Here is a 21,571-nt window from a genome sequence, read left to right on the forward strand (position 1 = left end):
CATGCTATGTATTTCAGGACTTTTAAGGTGCCAGAAAATGACCTTAATTACAAAATATCAATAATATGTGATTTTATGTTGCTTGAGTTGGGTTTGAATTGTTGTGTTTTTGTATTTTGTTACATTGTATTTCTCTCTGAATCGGCTGCCTTTAATGCTCTTCTATAGACGTCACAACGATAAACCGTGAAAATGTTCATGAAGGTTCCGATTGTAGCAGACCTGTGAGATGCGGCCCTCTGTTAGGCTGGACATACACGGGTCGAATTTCGAAAGAATTTTCTTTTGAAAATCAGAGAATTTGCGCGTTTTGTGATCGGATGGCGCCACCATTGATTTTCGAAATTCGGCCAACCAAAGCCTTCAATCACACCTCATGCTGCTACAGAAAAGAATTTTCGTGGCCGGGAATCTTCTTTTCTTCCCGGGAATTTTCTTTCCTTGCACATGCGCATTTCTTTTTCGATTAGATTTCTCATATCATCGATTAGAAAATCGTTCGTTTTTCCAAAAATTGCCAGCGTGTCCGATTACTCAAATTTGATGGCCGCACAAACATCGGCTGTTGCTGCAGCTCCACTAATGGTGCGAAATGCGAATGAAAATTCTTAGATAAGATTTTCAAAAAAAGAAAATTCTTTAGAAATTTGACCCGTGTGTGGGCCGGCCTTAGTTGGAAATTTTATTTTGTTAAATGATTAAATAGTGACCGGTGGGTGAGGGTTCCGCATGCGATCCGTCTTAGTGAACTGACCCCCGACTCATCACTTCGACCTTCGTCATGTGAAACAATCCTCATCATATTCTATACAACGAATCAAACTTCTGGTATATCGATCGGTCTTACCTTCCATGGGAGTGTTGGGATCGGGGCGATTAGCAAACACTACATCCACATATTCTAGCTGGAGTCTTTCTAGAGAAGCTTTTAAACCTTGATAACGATTAAGCAGATCGTTATTAAAACACATTACATGCGGCATCTCCAGAATATCTGCAACAACACGACTATTTGTCAATCACTCGCCAATCGTTCGGCATTCTGACCACATGCACTCTTCTCATCCACCCATATACATTGCTGTAAAAACTCGGCTATACCATTCCTCAATCAGACATTTAAAGTGGTTGTGAACCCCTCCATATCCCCAGTGAAGTGACTGTCCTCAGGTGATACCCAGAGATGAAAACAAATCTCCCTACATAAGTTGTACCTTTTTATCTGCAGTCTTCTCTCCTCTACAGCCGTTCCATGTCCAGAAATTTTATACAGCTCGTCTGAGCTTTTTAGAAAGTGAAGGCGGGGAATCTGATGTTGCACTCTGCAGAGCTCAGTGAGAGATGACTGGAGGGAAGAGACACCCCTCCCCCTTCACATAGGAACAGAGCTGAAGCTATCAATCACAGGCTGTGTGCCGGAGCTTCCTACCCTGTCACCATTTATATCTTGGTGTCAGGAAAACTCGTCAGAACGCAGATAGCAAAGGAAGGAGGCAGTGGACAGAAATTACACTTAGGGGGTTGATTTACTTAAGGCAGCTAGGCTGGCTATGCACTTTGAAAAGTGCAGTTGAGATTAGTAAATGAGGTAAAGCTTCACTTTGCAAAGAATACCCAATCACATGCAAAGAAAAATGAAAAAAAAAAAAGAAACAGCATTTTTTCTTGCATATGATTGGACTACTAAGCTGTGGAGCGACTGAACTTCCAAAATGCACAGACTGTTGTCCTTTAGTAAATCAACCCCTCAGCTCAGTGCTCTGGACTGAGACAAGTACACACTATAGAGGGATACGCTTTGTTCATATTTTATGTCTGAGGTTTACAATCACTTTAAGTGTCAGGGATATTGGCTGAATTTATAATAAGTGTTAGGGGTTAGTGTTAGGGTCAGGGTAGGGTTTTAGGGCTAGTGTTAGGGTTTTCCCTTAACCACTTGCTGACCGCCGCACACCGATATACGTCGGGACAATGGCAGCGGTGGGCAAACGGGCGCACCTGTACGTCCCCTTTAATTGGCAGGGTTAGCAGGCACGCGCCCGCCGCCTACAGCGTGACCGTGCCCATGGGACCCGATGTCCGCAGGTCTTCCGGCGAACGTGTCACAGAGCTGCAGAATGGGGAGTTGCCTATGTAAACAAGGCATTTCCCCCATTCTGCCTTGTGACATGACAGAGATCACCGTTCCCTGTCAACGGGAGCTGTGATCGCTGTCATGTGAGTGGTAGCCCATCCCCCCACAGCTAGAATCACTCCCTAGGACACACTTAACCTCTTGATTGCCCCCTAGTGTTTAACCCCTTCCCTGCCAGTGTCATTTACACAGTAATCAGTGCATTTTTATAGCACTGATCGCCATATCAATAACAATGGCCCAAAATAGTGTCAAAAGTGTCCGATGTGTCCGACATAATGTCGCAGTCATGATAAAAATCGCAGATCGCCGCCATTACGAATAAAAAAAAATAAAAATAATAAAAATGCCATAAATCTATCCCCTAATTTGTAGACGCTATAACTTTTGCACAAACCAATCAATATACGCTTATTGAGATTTTTTTTTACCAAAAATATGTAGAAGAATACATATCGGCCTAAACTGAGGAAAAAAAAAAATGTAAATATATATTTTGGGGGATTTTTATTATAGCAAAAATGAAAACATATTGCGTTTTTTTTTTTTTAAATTGTCACACTTTTTTGTTTTATAGCGCAAAAAATGAAAACCGCAGAGGCAATCAAATACCACCAAAAGAAAGCTCTATTTGTGGGGAAAAAAAGAACGTCAATTTTGTTTCGGAGCCACGTCGCATGACCGCGCAATTGTTAGTTAAAGCGACGCAGTGCCGAATCGCAAAAAGTGCTCTGGTCAGGAAGGGGGTAAATTCTTCCGGGACTGAAGTGGTTAAAGAAGAAGGCCAGGACTTAGGGATTGGACTAGAGACCTCCCCCAAGGGACAAATGTCAGGAGGTGTGTCCTCAAAGCTCAGGAGGTGTGTCCCCAAAGGTCAGGAGGTGTGTCCTCAAAGCTCAGAAGGTGTGTCCCCAAAGGTCAGGAGGTGTGTCCCAAAGGTCAGGAGGTGTGTCTCCAAAGGTCAGGGGGTGTGTCCCCAAAGCTTAGGAGGTGTGTACCAAAGGTCAAGGGGTGTGTCCGAAAAGCTTAGGAGGTGTGTCCCCAAAGGTCAGGAGGTGTGTCCCCAAAGGTCAGGGTGTGTGTCCCCAAAGCTTAGGAGGTGTGTCCTCAAAGCTCAGGAGGTGTGTCCCCAAAGGTCAGGGGGTGTGTCCTCAAAGGTCAGGGGGTGTGTCCCAAAGGTCAGGAGGTGTGTCACCAAAGGTCAGGGTGTGTGTCCCCAAAGCTTAGGAGGTGTGTCCTCAAAGCTCAGGAGGTGTGTCCCCAAAGGTCAGGAGGTGTGTCCCCAAAGCTTAGGAGGTGTGTCCTCAAAGCTCAGGAGGTGTGTCCCCAAAGGTCAGGGGGGGTGTCCCCAAAGCTCAGGGGGTGTATCTGACCCACATGTTACATTCTTCTACACCAATTTGATGCTCTCAAATCACTTTATTAATAAGTGGTCATTGATCTCTACAGAGTCCCGCCTCGTTCATTCACATTCTATATACACAGAGAAGGTAAGAGGAGGGTAAATGGCATTTATTTTTCCTCTTTACATTTACATACTTTTTCTAGGAAATGATCCACTGGCTGTAGAAAAGTATCCAACAAATATTAGAAAACACAAATCTTCTCAAAAGCTATTGGTTTGGTCTTAAAGGTCACCTCCACTAAATCTGACCCTGATACCGGTTGTCGGTGAGAACTCATTTTCTGAATATCCTTTCAGGATCCTCCTATACACCTCAGAGACCCCGGGGTGCAGAGATTGTTCTGTTATAGTTTGGCTTCCACTCTCCCTCACAAGGTCATAATAAAAGGTTTTAATTGGCTTTGCAATGGCCACAAAAGTAAGGAAGAACTGTGAATAGTGGTGGGGATGTCTCAGCGTTGAAGTAGCTGAGAGATACAAGAACCCAGCAGGTGATCCCCCATCTACCAACAGCCACCGTAATCCAAAGTAACCGGCTTGACTGCAACCGGCTTTTTTTAATTGCACCACTTCTTATACACAGAGTGACAAACATAAGGGAGGAAATGACACTTACCTTCAATGATATGTTTTCTGGATAAACCTCGCTCAGTTTCCGCCCTGGAACATAGAAAAGTGTTATGGATGATTGTCTCCTATGTACAAACACACGAGGAGAAAAGGTTTGGATGACTTACTTTCCCCCCCAGAAAATTTTGGTTGTGATAACCAAACTGGACCGTCTAGAAAAAAAAAAAAAAAAAGACACCACAAAATTAGCATTACATTTTTTTTTGTGTGTGACATAAAATATATAAGACATAAGGGCACAAGTTTTGTTTTTTGTTTTTTATTTGCCTTACATATGTTGATACAACATCCATACAATTAGAAGTACACTTACTGACCGCAATAAAAAAAAATGAGTGTGCGCAATTTTAAAGAGTGACATGTTAGGTATCTATTTACTCGGCGTGACCTCATCTTTCACATTTTACAAAAAAAATGGAGTAAATATTCTGTTTTGTTCTTTAATTCATCAAAGTGTATTTTTTTCCCCAAAACAATTGCGTTTGAAAAACAAATACCGTGTGACATAAAAAAAAATTGCAGCAATCGCCATTTTATTCTCTAGGGTCTCTGCTAAAAAAAAAATGTAATGTTTTGGGGTTCTAAGTAAATTTTCTAGTAAAAAAAAAACTAATGTACACTTGTAAACAAAAAGTGCAGGAAAAAGCCCGGTCTTCAAGTGGTTAAACAATGTTTCATATGCCAGGTTGACCTGTCTATAGTAAAATAGTTTTTATCCAATAAATTTAAACACTTGTCTACCAGGGCCTTTTTTTATTTTTTGAATACATGTAAAAAATCTACATTTTTTTCTACAAATTACTGTAAACTCACAAAAGTATATATATATAGGACAGGGTCTGTGCTTTTGAAAAAAAAAAAAATTTATATATATATATATATATATATATATATATATATATATATATATATATATATATATATATATATATATATATAAAATTTTTTTTTTTTTAAAAGCACAGACCCTGGAAAATAAAATGGTGGTCATTTCAAGTTTTTTTTAATGTCGCATTAGGCCTCTTTCACACGGATGATCCGTATGTCCGTTTTTCATCCATCCGTTTTCGGATGAAAAACGGACATACAGTCATCCCTATGGAGCGTCGGATGTCAGCGGTGACATGTCCGCTGACATCCGACCCGCTCCGATCCGAAAAGTGTAACGGAGGAAAAACCTACTTTTTCCTCCGTTTTCGGATCGGATCGGATGACGACGGACACTACGGACCGTCATCATCCGATCCCCCCATAGGGGAGAGCGGCGCTCTGACAGGTCCGTCGCTGCACAGTGTGCAGCGATGCACCTGTCATCTTCCTGCTCAGCGGGGATCGGCGGAGCTATCCCCGCTGAGCAAGCGGATGTTCACGGGGCGGATCATGACTGATCTGCCCCGTGTGAAAGAGGCCTTAGGGACATTTTTTTAATTTTTTGAACACATGTAAAAAAAAAATCAGCATTTTTTTTTTCTAGAAATTACTGTAAACTTGCAAAAGTATATGTATTTTTTTTTTTAAAGCACAGACCCTGGAAAATAAAATGATGGTCATTTCAAGTTTTTTTTTTTTTTTTAATGTCGCATGAGATTTGCGCACATATTTACCAAATGCATTTTTGAGGAAAAAATACACTGAATAGAATTTTAGTGCAAAACAATATTATACCCATTTTTTTTTTGGTAGGCGATGCTCTAAAAGCCTTTACAGGTTATTGGGTTAGAGTTAAATATGTAGAATTATTGCTCTCAATCGCAATGATACTTCACATGTGTGCCGCAATTGATGTTTACATACACATACTTGCCGTATGATAATTATAAAGTCACTCCCATTCACATTCACACAGCACATGGACACAGAGAAACACACAGCTATTTCTTCAGAATAACCTAGTCGCCTGACAAGTCGCCTCCCGTTCTTTACAATGGAACCGTTCTAATCGGAGCGACTCAAGTCGCTCCGACTTAGAAAAAGGTTCGGCTCGGTTCACACTAGGGGCGGCACAACTTGCAGGTCGCCTCACCGAGGCGACCTGCACACGACATCCATGGCGACTAGCAAAACGACTTCTGTATAGAAGTCTATGCAAGTCGCCCCAAAAGAAGTACAGGAACCTTTTTCTAAGTCGGAGCGACGCAAGCGGTTCCATTGTACAGAAAGGGAGGCGACTTGTCAAGCGACTATGTCGCCTGACAAGTCGCCCCTGTAGTTCCTGTACTTCTTTTGGGGCGACTTGAGGCGACTTGCATAGACTTCTATACAGAAGTCGTTTTGCAAGTCGCCGTGGACGTCGTGTGCAGGTCGCCTCGGTGAGGCGACCTGCAAGTCATGCCGCCCCTAGTGTGAACCGAGCCTAACAAAAAGTAGAAATCTGCAACAAAGTTACAATCTCTGCAATGTACAGAGAACACTCAGAGGGGGGAGGGGATTCTCAACAAAGGCGGAGTAATCTACAGAGATCACTCAGAGGGGGAGGGGTTTCTCAACAAAGGCGGAGTAATGTACAGAGATCACTCAGAGGGGGAGGGGTTTCTCAACAAAGGCAGAGTAATGTACAGAGATCACTCAGAGGGGGAGGGGTTTCTCAACAAAGGCGGAGTAATGTACAGAGATCACTCAGAGGGGGAGGGGTTTCTCAACAAAGGCGGAGTAATGTACAGAGATCACTCAGAGGGGGAGGGGTTTCTCAACAAAGGCGGGGTTACTCTTTATCTTCTATTTTAGCTCCGTATCTGATGGTTTATGAAGCGCGTTGTTCAGTTTATCATTTTTAAGCTTTGATCAACAAGATAGAAAAAATAATACCTCTGTACATAGCGCGTCATTTAATATCCTCTAATGGCGTTTTCGCCGAGCAGAGCGTGCGAGTTTAATACCCGCCGAGATATCAAGAAATTAAGCGGCGGTATTTGGCAGCATTAATAATTCACGGCGGTCTTTTTTTCACTCCTGAGCAAGAAGCGTGCAGATGAAACTGGTCACCGCATTAAAGATTCATCACACAAAGTGCAAATAATTACCTCCAACCTTTCTTCTTGATGATGTTTCCTAATACGACTTCTGCCCTGAGAACGACACAAAGAGAGGTGAGACCCGCCATGAGGACATGACCGGGGATTGAGGAATGAGAGGTAATCAAAAGACAAACAAACAAATAAAGGAAAAAAAAAGAAAATGGAATAAAATTGTATCTGAGCACCAAAAAAAATGAAAACACCATTTAAATTTATTTTTTTATTACTCAATGCAAACTCCCCCATCCATCCATCTATTCAAGTCTCAATGCTTTATTTTGTTGAGAAATAACTTTGAAACATACCCCCCCCCCCCCCCCACCATTTCTAGCTGTGGCCATCTTGAGTAGAGGGGGGATTCATTAAGCATTTACGTCCAGGAATCAATCTTCCCTTAGCTCAGGCATGCAGACAGGAGAGTGTGCTTAGCTGAGAAAGCCCCTCCTCCCATGAAGACACCTGGGATGTATGACACTATTTTGGTCTCTGACCATCTTCTGTACTATGTCTGCAGTCTCTGACCATCTCCTGTATCATGTCTGCAGTCTCTGACCATCTCCTGTACTATGTCTGCAGTCTCTGATCATCTCCTGTATCATGTCTGCAGTCTCTGATCATCTCCTGTATCATGTCTGCAGTCTCTGATCATCTCCTGTATCATGTCTGCAGTCTCTGACCATCTCCTGTACTATGTCTGCAATCTCTAACCATCTCCTGTATCATGTCTGCAGTCTCTGATCATCTCCTGTACTATGTCTGCAGTCTCTGATCATCTCCTGTACTATGTCTGTAGTCTCTGATCATCTCCTGTACTATGTCTGCAGTCTCTGATCATCTCCTGTATCATGTCTGCAGTCTCTGATCATCTCCTGTATCATGTCTGCAGTCTCTGATCATCTCCTGTACTATGTCTGCAGTCTCTGATCATCTCCTGTATCATGTCTGCAGTCTCTGATCATCTCCTGTACTATGTCTGTAGTCTCTGATCATCTCCTGTACTATGTCTGCAGTCTCTGATCATCTCCTGTATCATGTCTGCAGTCTCTGATCATCTCCTGTATCATGTCTGCAGTCTCTGATCATCTCCTGTACTATGTCTGCAGTCTCTGATCATCTCCTGTATCATGTCTGCAGTCTCTGATCATCTCCTGTACTATGTCTGCAGTCTCTGACCATCTCCTGTACTATGTCTGCAGTCTCTGACCATCTCCTGTATCATGTCTGCAGTATCTGACCATCTCCTGTACTATGTCTGCAGTCTCTAACCATCTCCTGTATCATGTCTGCAGTCTCTGACCGTCACCTGTACTATGTCTGCAATCTCTAACCATCTCCTGTATCATGTCTGCAATCTCTGACCATCTCCTGTATCATGTCTGCAGTCTCTGACCAACTCTTGTATCATGTCTGCAGTCTCTGATCGTCTCCTGTATCATGTCTGCAGTCTCTGATCGTCTCCTGTACTATGTCTGCAATCTCTGTCTCCTGTATCATGTCTGCAGTCTCTGATCATCTCCTGTACTATGTCTGCAATCTCTGACTGTCTCCTGTATCATGTCCGCCTCCTGTAGTTCTTCGGTCTGATGTATGTACACACATAGGAATTATTAATATAAGTTTCAGACAAAGAAATGCCATCCCGGCCCCATGAGGTCTCTGAGCCCCGGGTGTAGATATCAGATCCTCCTCCATACAATGAAGGGAACGGTTTCTGGTCTTCAATGGGCTCCTCTGGGAATTCTCTGATGTCCTCTATACAGGGAAGATCTCGGAGGACAGATAGCGGGAGTCATTCACATACAGAGGGAATTAATGATGGTAATCTCCACACTCGGCATCACTTCATTTCAGGCCGGAAATTGCAGCAAAAAAAAAAGTCTTTTCTACCAAAATGAAAATTCTCAGAAATTTGATACAAATGGAGAACAAAGATTTTCATGGAAAAGGATTTGTAACTCAATTATTGTCTTCACTGTGATGTCCAATTTCTGGTCCGTTTATTAGTGCCGGTTGATGGGGTAAGCCGCTTTCATCTTCATATCAGTATGTCAGCCATTTTCTTTTTCTCTTCCGTTTCCAAAAAATAGCGGTCCCTTCAGTCATGTACAGCGGTGCAGGCTCCTCCCTGTGATTAAAACTGCTCAGGGCCGGATCTAGTCTATCTGATGTGGGGATGCAGTAAAAAAAAGTCAAGGGGGCAGAGGACGGGGCGTGAGCAGGGCAGAGGGCGGGACGTCAGCAGGGCAGAGGACGGGACAACAGCGGGGCAAAGGACGCGAGGTCAGCAGGGCAGAGGACGGGACCACAGCGGGGCAGAGGGCGGGACCTCAACGGGGCAGAGGGCGGGACGTCAGCGGGGCAGAGGGCGGGACGTCAGCGGGGCAGAGGGCGGGACGTCAGCGGGGCAGAGGGCGGGACGTCAGCGGGGCAGAGGGCGGGACGTCAGCGGGGCAAAGGACGCGAGGTCAGCGGGGCAGAGGACGGGACGTCAGCGGGGCAGAGGACGGGACGTCAGCGGGGCAGAGGACGGGACGTCAGCGGGGCAGAGGACGGGACGTCAGCGGGGCAGAGGACGGGACGTCAGCGGGGCAGAGGACGGGACGTCAGCGGGGCAGAGGACGGGACGTCAGCGGGGCAGAGGACGGGACGTCAGCGGGGCAGAGGACGGGACGTCAGCAGGGCAGAGGACGGGAGGTCAGCAGGGCAGAGGACGGGACGTCAGCAGGGCAGAGGACGGGACATCAGCAGGGCAGAGGACGGGACGTCAGCAGGGAAAAGGACGGGATGTCAGCAGGGCAGAGGGCGGGACATCAGCAGGGCAGAGGGCGGGACATCAGCAGGGCAGAGGGCGGGACATCAGCAGGGCAGAGGATGGGACGTCAGCAGGGCAGAGGACGGGACGTCAGCAGGGAAAAGGACGGGATGTCAGCAGGGCAGAGGGCGGGACGTCAGCAGGGCAGAGGACGGGACGGGATATCAGCAGGGCAGAGGGCGGGACGTCAGCAGGGCAGAGGACGGGACGTCAGCAGGGCAGAGGACGGGACGTCAGCAGGGCAGAGGACGGGACGTCAGCAGGGCAGAGGACGGGACGTCAGCAGGGCAGAGGATGGGACGTCAGCAGGACAGAGGACGGGACGTCAGCAGGGCAGAGGACGGGACGTCAGCAGGGAAAAGGACGGGATGTCAGCGGGGCAGAGGATGGGACATTAGCGGGGCAAAGGACGGGAGGTCAGCAGGGAAAAGGACGGGAGGTCAGCAGGGAAAAGGACGGGAGGTCAGCAGGGAAAAGGACGGGAGGTCAGCAGGGAAAAGGACGGGAGGTCAGCAGGGTAGAGGACGGGACGTCAGCAGGGCAGAGGACAGGAGGTCAGCAGGGCAGAGGACGGGAGGTCAGCAGGGCAGAGGACGGGAGGTCAGCAGGGCAGAGGACGGGAGGTCAGCAGGGCAGAGGACGGGACGTCAGCAGGGCAGAGGACGGGACATCAGCAGGGCAGAGGATGGGAGGTCAGCAGGGCAGAGGACGGGACGTCAGCAGGGAAGAGGACGGGACGTCAGCAGGGAAGAGGACGGGAGGTCAGCAGGGCAGAGGACGGGACGTCAGCAGGGCAGAGGACGGGACGTCAGCAGGGCAGAGGACGGGACGTCAGCAGGGCAGAGGACGGGACATCAGCAGGGCAGAGGACGGGAGGTCAGCAGGGCAGAGGACGGGAGGTCAGCAGGGCAGAGGACGGGAGGTCAGAAGGGCAGAGGACGGGAGGTCAGCAGGGCAGAGGACGGGAGGTCAGCAGGGCAGAGGACGGGAGGTCAGCAGGGCAGAGGATGGGACGTCAGCAGGGCAGAGGACGGGAGGTCAGCAGGGCAGAGGACGGGAGGTCAGCAGGGCAGAGGACGGGAGGTCAGCAGGGCAGAGGGCGGGAGGTCAGCAAGGAAAAGGACGGGACATCAGCAGGTCAAAGGACGGGATGTAAGCAGGCAGAGGACAGGACGTCAGCAGGGAAAAGGACGGGACATCAGCAGGGCAGAGGACAGAGTTTCAGTAGGGCAGAGGATGGCACGTCAGCAGGGGATTGTACGGGAATCGGTAGGGAAGTGTACAGGGAATAAGTAGAGCAGAGGATCGGTGTCTGTAGGGCGGAGGACAGGGATCACCGCTGGAGAAGAGGACGGGACGTCAGCAGGGCAGAGGACGGGAAATCAGCAGGGCAGAGGATGGGAGGTCAGCAGGGCAGAGGACGGGACGTCAGCAGGGCAGAGGACGGGAGGTCAGCAGGGCAGAGGATGGAAGGTCAGCAGGGCAGAGGACGGAAGGTCAGCAGGGCAGAGGACGGGAGGTCAGCAGGGCAGAGGACGGGAGGTCAGCAGGGCAGAGGACGGGAGGTCAGCAGGGCAGAGGACGGGAGGTCAGCAGGGCAGAGGACGGGAGGTCAGCAGGGCAGAGGACAGGAGGTCAGCAGGGCAGAGGACGGGAGGTCAGCAGGGAAAAGGACGGGAGGGCAGAGGACGGGAGGTCAGCAGGGCAGAGGATGGGACATCAGCAGGGCAGAGGACAGGACGTCAGCAGGGCAGAGGACAGGAGGTCAGCAGGGCAGAGGATGGGACATCAGCAGGGCAGAGGACAGGAGGTCAGCAGGGCAGAGGACGGGAGGTCAGCAGGGCAGAGGATGGGAGGTCAGCAGGGCAGAGGATGGGAGGTCAGCAGGGCAGAGGATGGGAGGTCAGCAGGGCAGAGGACGGGAGGTCAGCAGGGCAGAGGACGGGACGTCAGCAGGGAAAAGGACGGGATGTCAGCAGGGCAGAGGGCGGGACGTCAGCAGGGCAGAGGACGGGACGGGATGTCAGCAGGGCAGAGGGCGGGAAGTCAGCAGGGCAGAGGACGGGACGTCAGCAGGGCAGAGGACGGGACGTCAGCAGGGCAGAGGATGGGACGTCAGCAGGACAGAGGACGGGACGTCAGCAGGGCAGAGGACGGGACGTCAGCAGGGAAAAGGACGGGATGTCAGCGGGGCAGAGGATGGGACATTAGTGGGGCAAAGGACGGGAGGTCAGCAGGGAAAAGGACGGGAGGTCAGCAGGGAAAAGGACGGGAGGTCAGCAGGGAAAAGGACGGGAGGTCAGCAGGGAAAAGGACGGGAGGTCAGCAGGGTAGAGGATGGGACGTCAGCAGGGCAGAGGACAGGAGGTCAGCAGGGCAGAGGACAGGAGGTCAGCAGGGCAGAGGACGAGAGGTCAGCAGGGCAGAGGACGGGACGTCAGCAGGGCAGAGGACGGGACATCAGCAGGGCAGAGGATGGGAGGTCAGCAGGGCAGAGGACGGGACATCAGCAGGGCAGAGGACGGGACATCAGCAGGGCAGAGGACGGGACATCAGCAGGGCAGAGGACGGGAGGTCAGCAGGGCAGAGGACGGGAGGTCAGAAGGGCAGAGGACGGGAGGTCAGCAGGGCAGAGGACGGGACATCAGCAGGGCAGAGGACGGGAGGTCAGCAGGGCAGAGGATGGGACGTCAGCAGGGCAGAGGACGGGAGGTCAGCAGGGCAGAGGACGGGAGGTCGGCAGGGCAGAGGGCGGGAGGTCAGCAAGGAAAAGGACGGGACATCAGCAGGTCAAAGGACGGGATGTAAGCAGGCAGAGGACAGGACGTCAGCAGGGAAAAGGACGGGACATCAGCAGGGCAGAGGACAGAGTTTCAGTAGGGCAGAGGATGGCACGTCAGCAGGGGATTGTACGGGAATCGGTAGGGAAGTGTACAGGGAATAAGTAGAGCAGAGGATCGGTGTCTGTAGGGCGGAGGACAGGGATCACCACTGGAGAAGAGGACGGGACGTCAGCAGGGCAGAGGACGGGAAATCAGCAGGGCAGAGGATGGGAGGTCAGCAGGGCAGAGGACGGGAGGTCAGCAGGGCAGAGGATGGGAGGTCAGCAGGGCAGAGGACGGGAGGTCAGCAGGGCAGAGGACGGGAGGTCAGCAGGGCAGAGGACGGGAGGTCAGCAGGGCAGAGGACGGGAGGTCAGCAGGGCAGAGGACGGGAGGTCAGCAGGGCAGAGGACGGGAGGTCAGCAGGGCAGAGGACGGGAGGTCAGCAGGGCAGAGGACGGGAGGTCAGCAGGGCAGAGGACAGGAGGTCAGCAGGGCAGAGGACGGGAGGTCAGCAGGGAAAAGGACGGGAGGGCAGAGGACGGGAGGTCAGCAGGGCAGAGGATGGGACATCAGCAGGGCAGAGGACGGGACGTCAGCAGGGCAGAGGACGGGAGGTCAGCAGGGCAGAGGATGGGACATCAGCAGGGCAGAGGACAGGAGGTCAGCAGGGCAGAGGACGGGAGGTCAGCAGGGCAGAGGATGGGAGGTCAGCAGGGCAGAGGATGGGAGGTCAGCAGGGCAGAGGATGGGAGGTCAGCAGGGCAGAGGACGGGAGGTCAGCAGGGCAGAGGACGGGAGGTCAGCAGGGCAGAGGACGGGAGGTCAGCAGGGCAGAGGACAGGAGGTCAGCAGGGCAGAGGACGGGAGGTCAGCAGGGAAAAGGACGGGAGGGCAGAGGACGGGAGGTCAGCAGGGCAGAGGATGGGACATCAGCAGGGTAGAGGACGGGACGTCAGCAGGGCAGAGGATGGGACATCAGCAGGGCAGAGGACAGGAGGTCAGCAGGGCAGAGGATGGGACATCAGCAGGGCAGAGGACGGGACGTCAGCAGGGCAGAGGATGGGACATCAGCAGGGCAGAGGACGGGAGGTCAGCAGGGCAGAGGACGGGAGGTCAGCAGGGCAGAGGACGGGAGGTCAGCAGGGCAGAGGACGGGAGGTCAGCAGGGCAGAGGACGGGAGGTCAGCAGGGCAGAGGACAGGAGGTCAGCGGGGCAGAGGACGGGAGGTCAGCAGGGCAGAGGACGGGACGTCAGTAGGGCAGAGGACGGGACGTCAGCAGGGCAGAGGACGGGACGTCAGCAGGGCAGAGGATGGGACGTCAGCAGGGCAGAGGACGGGAGGTCAGCAAGGAAAAGGACGGGATGTAAGCAGGGAAAAGGACGGGAGGTCAGCAGGGCAGAGGAAAGAGTTTCAGTAGGGCAGAGGATGGCACGTCAGCAGGGGATTGTACGGGAATCGGTAGGGAGGTGTACAGGGAATAAGTAGAGCAGAGGATCGGTGTCTGTAGGGCGGAGGGCAGAGATCACCGCTGGAGAGGCAGAGGGCAGAGATCACCGCTGGAGAGGCAGAGGGCAGGGATCACCGCTGGAGAGGCAGAGGGCAGAGATCACCGCTGGAGAGGCAGAGGGCAGGGATCACCGCTGGAGAGGCAGAGGGCAGGGATCACCGCTGGAGAGGCAGAGGGCAGGGATCACCGCTGGAGAGACAGAGATGAGAGCCATGATCTGCCTGCGTTGCATAGAGAAGCACAGAGACCTAGTGATGAAATCATAAGGTTTGTACTGAAAGCCTTTTTTTTTTGCATAGTATTGAATTAGCATGCTGGTGAGAAAGGAAAGAAGGAACGATTGAAGCGAGCCAAACTCTAACTTTGGTCAGCTCCAGGGACGATTAATACAAATGTTCTGAATGAATTGGAAAATTTAGGTTTGTTGCTCAAAGCAACCAGATTTTGCAGGTCGTTTTAACGGTGACGGTTACTGGATTAGCCAGATTACTATTAGTGACAACTCTGATCCTCAATTTTCATAAAACAGCCTCTCCGTTCCATCCAAGCCGAGGAAAATCAAGGAATCTGATTGGACAGTGTGCAGATATTCCTGATATGAAGCCCAGTGATTGGAGGAAATCAATATACATTTATGGCAGATAACAGAGGTCAATTCTTTACTTACTTCCCTGCAGCGTAGACTTCAGCTGTGTCAAAAAGGTTAATTCCATTATCGTACGCCAGCGTCATCAACTGCTCCGCCATCTGCAAAACCAACATCAGCACAGGTCAGAGTGTATGAGATACCGTATAACATATACACTCACCGGACACTTTATTAGGTACACCTGTTCCATTTCTTGGTAACACAAATTGCTAATCAGCCAATCACATGGCAGCAACTCAATGCATTGAGGCATCTAGACGTGGTGAAGACGACTTGCTGAAGTTCAAACCGAGCATCAGAATGGGGAAGAAAAGGGGACTGAAGTGACTCTGAACGTGGCATGGTAGTTGGTGGCAGACGGGCTGGTCTGAGTATTTCTGGGATTTTCATACACAACCATCTCTCGGGGATTACAGAGAATGGTGGGCAAAAGAGAAAATATCCAGTGAGCGGCAGTTGTGTGGAGGAAAATGCCTTGTTGAGGTCAGAGGAGAATGGGCAGACTGGTTCCAGATGATAGAAAGGCAACAGTAACTCAAATAACCCCTCGTTACACCCAAGGTATGCAGAATACCATCTCTGAACAAACAACACATCCAACCTTGAAGCAGATGGGCTACAGTAGCAGAAGACCACACCGGGTGCCACTCCTGTCAGCTAAGAACAGGAAACTGAGGCTACAATTGGCACAGGATCACCAAAACTGGACAATAGAAGATTGGAAGAACGTTGCCTGGTCTGATGAGTCTGGATTTCAGCTGCGATATTCAGATGGTGGGGTCAGAATTTGGTGCCTGGATCCATCCTGCCTTATATCACCGGTTCAGGCTGGTGGTGTAATGGTGTGGGGGATGGGATATCACCGGTTCAGGCTGGTGGTGGGGGTGTAATGGTGTGGGGGATGGGATATCACCGGTTCAGGCTGGTGGTGGAGGTGTAATGGTGTGGGGTATGGGATATCACCGGTTCAGGCTGGTGGTGGGGGTGTAATGGTGTGGGGGATGGGGTATCACTGGTTCAGGCTGGAGGTGGGATGTAATGGTGTGGGGGATGGGATATCACTGGTTCAGGCTGGTGGTGGGGGGTGTAATGGTGTGGGGGATAGGATATCACCGGTTCAGGCTGGTGGTGGGGTGTAATGGTGTGGGGGATGGGGTATCACTGGCTCAGGCTGGTGGTGGGGTGTAATGGTGTGGGGGATGGGGTATCACTGGTTCAGGCTGGTGGTGGAGGTGTAATGGTGTGGGGGATGGGGTATCACTGGCTCAGGCTGGTGGTGGGGGTGTAATGGATGAGGGGGATGGGATATCACCGGTTCAGGTTGGTGGTGGGGTGTAATGGTGTGGGGGATGGGGTATCACCGGTTCAGGCTGGTGGTGGGGGTGTAATGGTGTGGGGGATGGGATATCACCGGTTCATGCTGGTGGTGGGGGTGTAATGGTGTGGGGGATGGGATATCACCGGTTCAGGCGGGTGGTGGGGGTGTAATGGTGTGGGGGATGGGATATCACCGGTTCAGGTTGGTGGTGGGGGTGTAATGGTGTGGGGGATGGGATATCACCGGTTCAGGCTGGTGGTGGGGGTGTAATGGTGTGGGGGATGGGATATCACCAGTTCAGGCTGGTGGTGGGGTGTAATGGTGTGGGGGATGGGATATCACCGGTTCAGGCTGGTGGTGGGGGTGTAATGGTGTGGGGGATGGGATATCACCGGTTCAGGCTGGTGGTGGGGGTGTAATGGTGTGGGGGATGGGATATCACCGGTTCAGGCTGGTGGTGGGGGTGTAATGGTGTGGGGGATGGGATATCACCGGTTCAGGCTGGTGGTGGGGGTGTAATGGTGTGGGGGATGGGGTATCACTGGTTCAGGCTGGTGGTGGAGGTGTAATGGTGTGGGGGATGGGGTATCCCTGGCTCAGGCTGGTGGTGGTGTAATGGATGAGGGGGATGGGATATCACCGGTTCAGGTTGGTGGTGGGGTGTAATGGTGTGGGGGATGGGATATCACCGGTTCAGGCTGGTGGTGGGGGTGTAATGGTGTGGGGGATGGGATATCACCGGTTCAGGCTGGTGGTGGGGGTGTAATGGTGTGGGGGATGGGGTATCACCGGTTCAGGCTGGTGGTGGAGGTGTAATGGTGTGGGGGATGGGATATCACCAGTTCAGGCTGGTGGTGGGGGTGTAATGGTGTGGGGGATGGGATATCACCAGTTCAGGCTGTGGTGGTGGGGTGTAATGGTGTGGGGGATGGGATATCACCGGTTCAGGCTGGTGGTGGGGGTGTAATGGTGTGGGGGATGGGATATCACCGGTTCAGGCTGGTGGTGGGGGTGTAATGGTGTGGGGGATGGGGTATCACCGGTTCAGGCTGGTGGTGGGGGTGTAATGGTGTGGGGGATGGGGTATCACCGGTTCAGGCTGGTGGTGGGGGTGTAATGGTGTGGGGGATGGGATATCACCGGTTCAGGCTGGTGGTGGGGGTGTAATGGTGTGGGGGATGGGGTATCACCGGTTCAGGCTGGTGGTGGGGGTGTAATGGTGTGGGGGATGGGGTATCACTGGTTCAGGCTGGTGGTGGGGGTGTAATGGATGAGGGGATGGGATATCACCGGTTCAGGCTGGTGGTGGGGGAATATGGTGTGGGGGATGGGATATCACCGGTTCAGGCTGGTGGTGGGGGTGTAATGGTGTGGGGGATGGGATATCACCGGTTCAGGCTGGTGGTGGGGGAATATGGTGTGGGGGATGGGATATCACCGGTTCAGGCTGGTGGTGGGGGTGTAATGGTGTGGGGGATGGGGCATCACCGGTTCAGGCTGGTGGTGGAGGTGTAATGGTGTGGGGGATGGGGTATCACCGGTTCAGGCTGGTGGTGGGGGTGTAATGGTGTGGGGGATGGGATATCACCGGTTCAGGCTGGTGGTGGGGGAATATGGTGTGGGGGATGGGATATCACCGGTTCAGGCTGGTGGTGGGGGGTGTAATGGTGTGGGGGATAGGATATCACCGGTTCAGGCTGGTGGTGGGGTGTAATGGTGTGGGGGATGGGGTATCACTGGCTCAGGCTGGTGGTGGGGTGTAATGGTGTGGGGGATGGGGTATCACTGGCTCAGGCTGGTGGTGGGGTGTAATGGTGTGGGGGATGGGGTATCACTGGCTCAGGCTGGTGGTGGGGTGTAATGGTGTGGGGGATGGGGTATCACTGGTTCAGGCTGGTGGTGGAGGTGTAATGGTGTGGGGGATGGGGTATCACTGGCTCAGGCTGGTGGTGGGGGTGTAATGGATGAGGGGGATGGGATATCACCGGTTCAGGTTGGTGGTGGGGTGTAATGGTGTGGGGGATGGGGTATCACCGGTTCAGGCTGGTGGTGGGGGTGTAATGGTGTGGGGGATGGGATATCACCGGTTCAGGCTGGTGGTGGGGGTGTAATGGTGTGGGGGATGGGATATCACCGGTTCAGGCGGGTGGTGGGGGTGTAATGGTGTGGGGGATGGGATATCACCGGTTCAGGTTGGTGGTGGGGGTGTAATGGTGTGGGGGATGGGATATCACCGGTTCAGGCTGGTGGTGGGGGTGTAATGGTGTGGGGGATGGGATATCACCAGTTCAGGCTGGTGGTGGGGTGTAATGGTGTGGGGGATGGGATATCACCGGTTCAGGCTGGTGGTGGGGGTGTAATGGTGTGGGGGATGGGATATCACCGGTTCAGGCTGGTGGTGGGGGTGTAATGGTGTGGGGGATGGGATATCACCGGTTCAGGCTGGTGGTGGGGGTGTAATGGTGTGGGGGATGGGATATCACCGGTTCAGGCTGGTGGTGGGGGTGTAATGGTGTGGGGGATGGGGTATCACTGGTTCAGGCTGGTGGTGGAGGTGTAATGGTGTGGGGGATGGGGTATCCCTGGCTCAGGCTGGTGGTGGTGTAATGGATGAGGGGGATGGGATATCACCGGTTCAGGTTGGTGGTGGGGTGTAATGGTGTGGGGGATGGGATATCACCGGTTCAGGCTGGTGGTGGGGGTGTAATGGTGTGGGGGATGGGATATCACCGGTTCAGGCTGGTGGTGGGGGTGTAATGGTGTGGGGGATGGGGTATCACCGGTTCAGGCTGGTGGTGGAGGTGTAATGGTGTGGGGGATGGGATATCACCAGTTCAGGCTGGTGGTGGGGGTGTAATGGTGTGGGGGATGGGATATCACCAGTTCAGGCTGTGGTGGTGGGGTGTAATGGTGTGGGGGATGGGATATCACCGGTTCAGGCTGGTGGTGGGGGTGTAATGGTGTGGGGGATGGGATATCACCGGTTCAGGCTGGTGGTGGGGGTGTAATGGTGTGGGGGATGGGGTATCACCGGTTCAGGCTGGTGGTGGGGGTGTAATGGTGTGGGGGATGGGGTATCACCGGTTCAGGCTGGTGGTGGGGGTGTAATGGTGTGGGGGATGGGATATCACCGGTTCAGGCTGGTGGTGGGGGTGTAATGGTGTGGGGGATGGGGTATCACCGGTTCAGGCTGGTGGTGGGGGTGTAATGGTGTGGGGGATGGGGTATCACTGGTTCAGGCTGGTGGTGGGGGTGTAATGGATGAGGGGATGGGATATCACTGGCTCAGGCTGGTGGTGGGGGTGTAATGGTGTGGGGGATGGGATATCACTGGTTCAGGCTGGTGGTGGGGGTATAATGGTGTGGGGGATGGGATATCACCGGTTCAGGCTGGTGGTGGGGGTGTAATGGTGTGGGGGATGGGATATCACCGGTTCAGGCTGGTGGTGGGGGGTGTAATGGTGTGGGGGATGGGATATCACCGGTTCAGGCTGGTGGTGGGGGTGTAATGGTGTGGGGGATGGGATATCACCGGTTCAGGCTGGTGGTGGGGGTGTAATGGTGTGGGGGATGGGATATCACCGGTTCAGGCTGGTGGTGGGGGTGTAATGGTGTGGGGGATGGGGTATCACCGGTTCAGGCTGGTGGTGGGGGTGTAATGGTGTGGGGGATGGGGTATCACCGGTTCAGGCTGGTGGTGGGGGTGTAATGGTGTGGGGGATGGCATATCACCGGTTCAGTCTGGTGGTTGAGGTGTAATGGTGTGGGGGGATGGGGTATCACCGGTTCAGGCTGGTGGTGGGGGTGTAATGGTGTGGGGGATGGGATATCACCGGTTCGGGCTGGTGGTGGGGGTGTAATGGTGGGGGGGATGGGTTATTACTGGTTCAGGCTGGTGGTGGGGGTGTAATGGTGTGGGGGATGGGGTACCTGAGTATTGTTGCTGACCATGTCCATCCCTTTATGACTACAGTGTCCCCATCTTCTGAAGGCTCCTTCCAGCAGGATAATGTACCATGTCACAAAGCTCCAATCATCTCACCACTGGACAATGAGGTCCCTGTACTCCAATGGCCTCCACACTCACCACATCTCATCCAATAGAGGATCTTTGGGATGTGATGCTATCATGTCACTATGGAGGAAAATCTCTGAGGAACATTTCCAACACCTTGTTGTATCTGTGCCACCAAGAATGAAGGCAAAAGGGGGTCCAACCCACTACTAGCAAGGGGGACCTAATAAAGTGGCCGGTGAGGTATAATAACATCAAGAAATAATGTGTTGCGAGTTTCAGTTCGCTTTTCACACGTTTGCAGAAAAACGCGGTCATGTTTCCGATACACCCCGATGTGAACGGGGCCCATCGCTCCATTGTTTTCACTCTATCTGCATGTTGTTGGGCCGGCAGTCTAAGCAGAGCAACCCTCATTGCAGGGATAAAAACGTTACCGATCACATTGATCACACTGGTCACAAATAATCCGTCATTGTGTTCTTTGGGAGACTTTCATAGGGGCTCCAGAGGTGGCAAGAAACTTGCCAGGTGCCAATGACAAGTACGTGGACTGACCACTATACCTAATATAAGGCTTTTATTTTTATTTTTTTATATTACAAACTTTTTATTGAAAATATATTGTTTTCAACCCTTTTTCTTCTTTCTCTTTCCTTTTCTCCACCTTACGATTAAAGCTCATTATCAGAATTTATTTGACCTATATACACTCTACTTGTAAACAATATGTATAGTAGGTATAAATCATTTAAATACCTACAAAAGTAACTAAGGAAATGATATATATCTTTAATTTAGGTTTACGTGAACCCGATGTTTAATATTTGAAATTTCATGATATTTACCTATATAAACCCTACTGTAAAACAATGAGCTTACTTTATAGATCCTTGTAAACTTACTTTATGTATCTTTATGTATCTTTATAACATTGTATACTCAATAAACTTCTTTTGACAAGGAAAAGATATTGTTAACAAACATGAATCATAATAAAGGATGTACATTACATATGATATAGATATATGTATAAATCATTGAAAAGGATAGGACTTTCATAGATTATTATATTATACACCATTTATATAGCGCTAACAGTTTATGCAGCGCTTTAAAATGTATAGGAGACAACACAATTACAATACAATACAGAAGGGACAGGAGAGCCCGGCTCGTAGAGCTTACATTCTAAAGGGAGGGGGTGGTGGTACAAAAGGTAATAGATGCGGGGAATGATTTGATGGGGGGGTGGCTCGG

The 21,571-nt window shown here is 51.6% G+C and overlaps 1 protein-coding gene across 9 annotated transcripts in view; it reads right to left on the reverse strand.

The window, feature by feature from the left end:
• Positions 1-21,571, reverse strand: part of KCNAB2 (potassium voltage-gated channel subfamily A regulatory beta subunit 2) — a 319,692-nt gene that overhangs the window by 47,190 nt on the left and 250,931 nt on the right. For all 9 annotated transcript variants that reach the window (XM_073603686.1, XM_073603683.1, XM_073603687.1 and 6 more), the window contains 5 exons: positions 14,997-15,076; positions 7,190-7,234; positions 4,277-4,321; positions 4,156-4,199; positions 848-934 (listed from right to left, as the gene is read on the reverse strand). In XM_073603686.1, the coding sequence (XP_073459787.1) occupies positions 848-934; positions 4,156-4,199; positions 4,277-4,321; positions 7,190-7,234; positions 14,997-15,076 (301 nt within the window). The remainder of the gene's footprint in view (positions 1-847; positions 935-4,155; positions 4,200-4,276; positions 4,322-7,189; positions 7,235-14,996; positions 15,077-21,571) is intronic.

The sequence above is a fragment of the Aquarana catesbeiana genome, linkage group LG10 (genome assembly GCF_042186555.1).
Source record: "Aquarana catesbeiana isolate 2022-GZ linkage group LG10, ASM4218655v1, whole genome shotgun sequence".
Taxonomy (NCBI): Eukaryota; Metazoa; Chordata; class Amphibia; order Anura; family Ranidae; genus Aquarana; species Aquarana catesbeiana.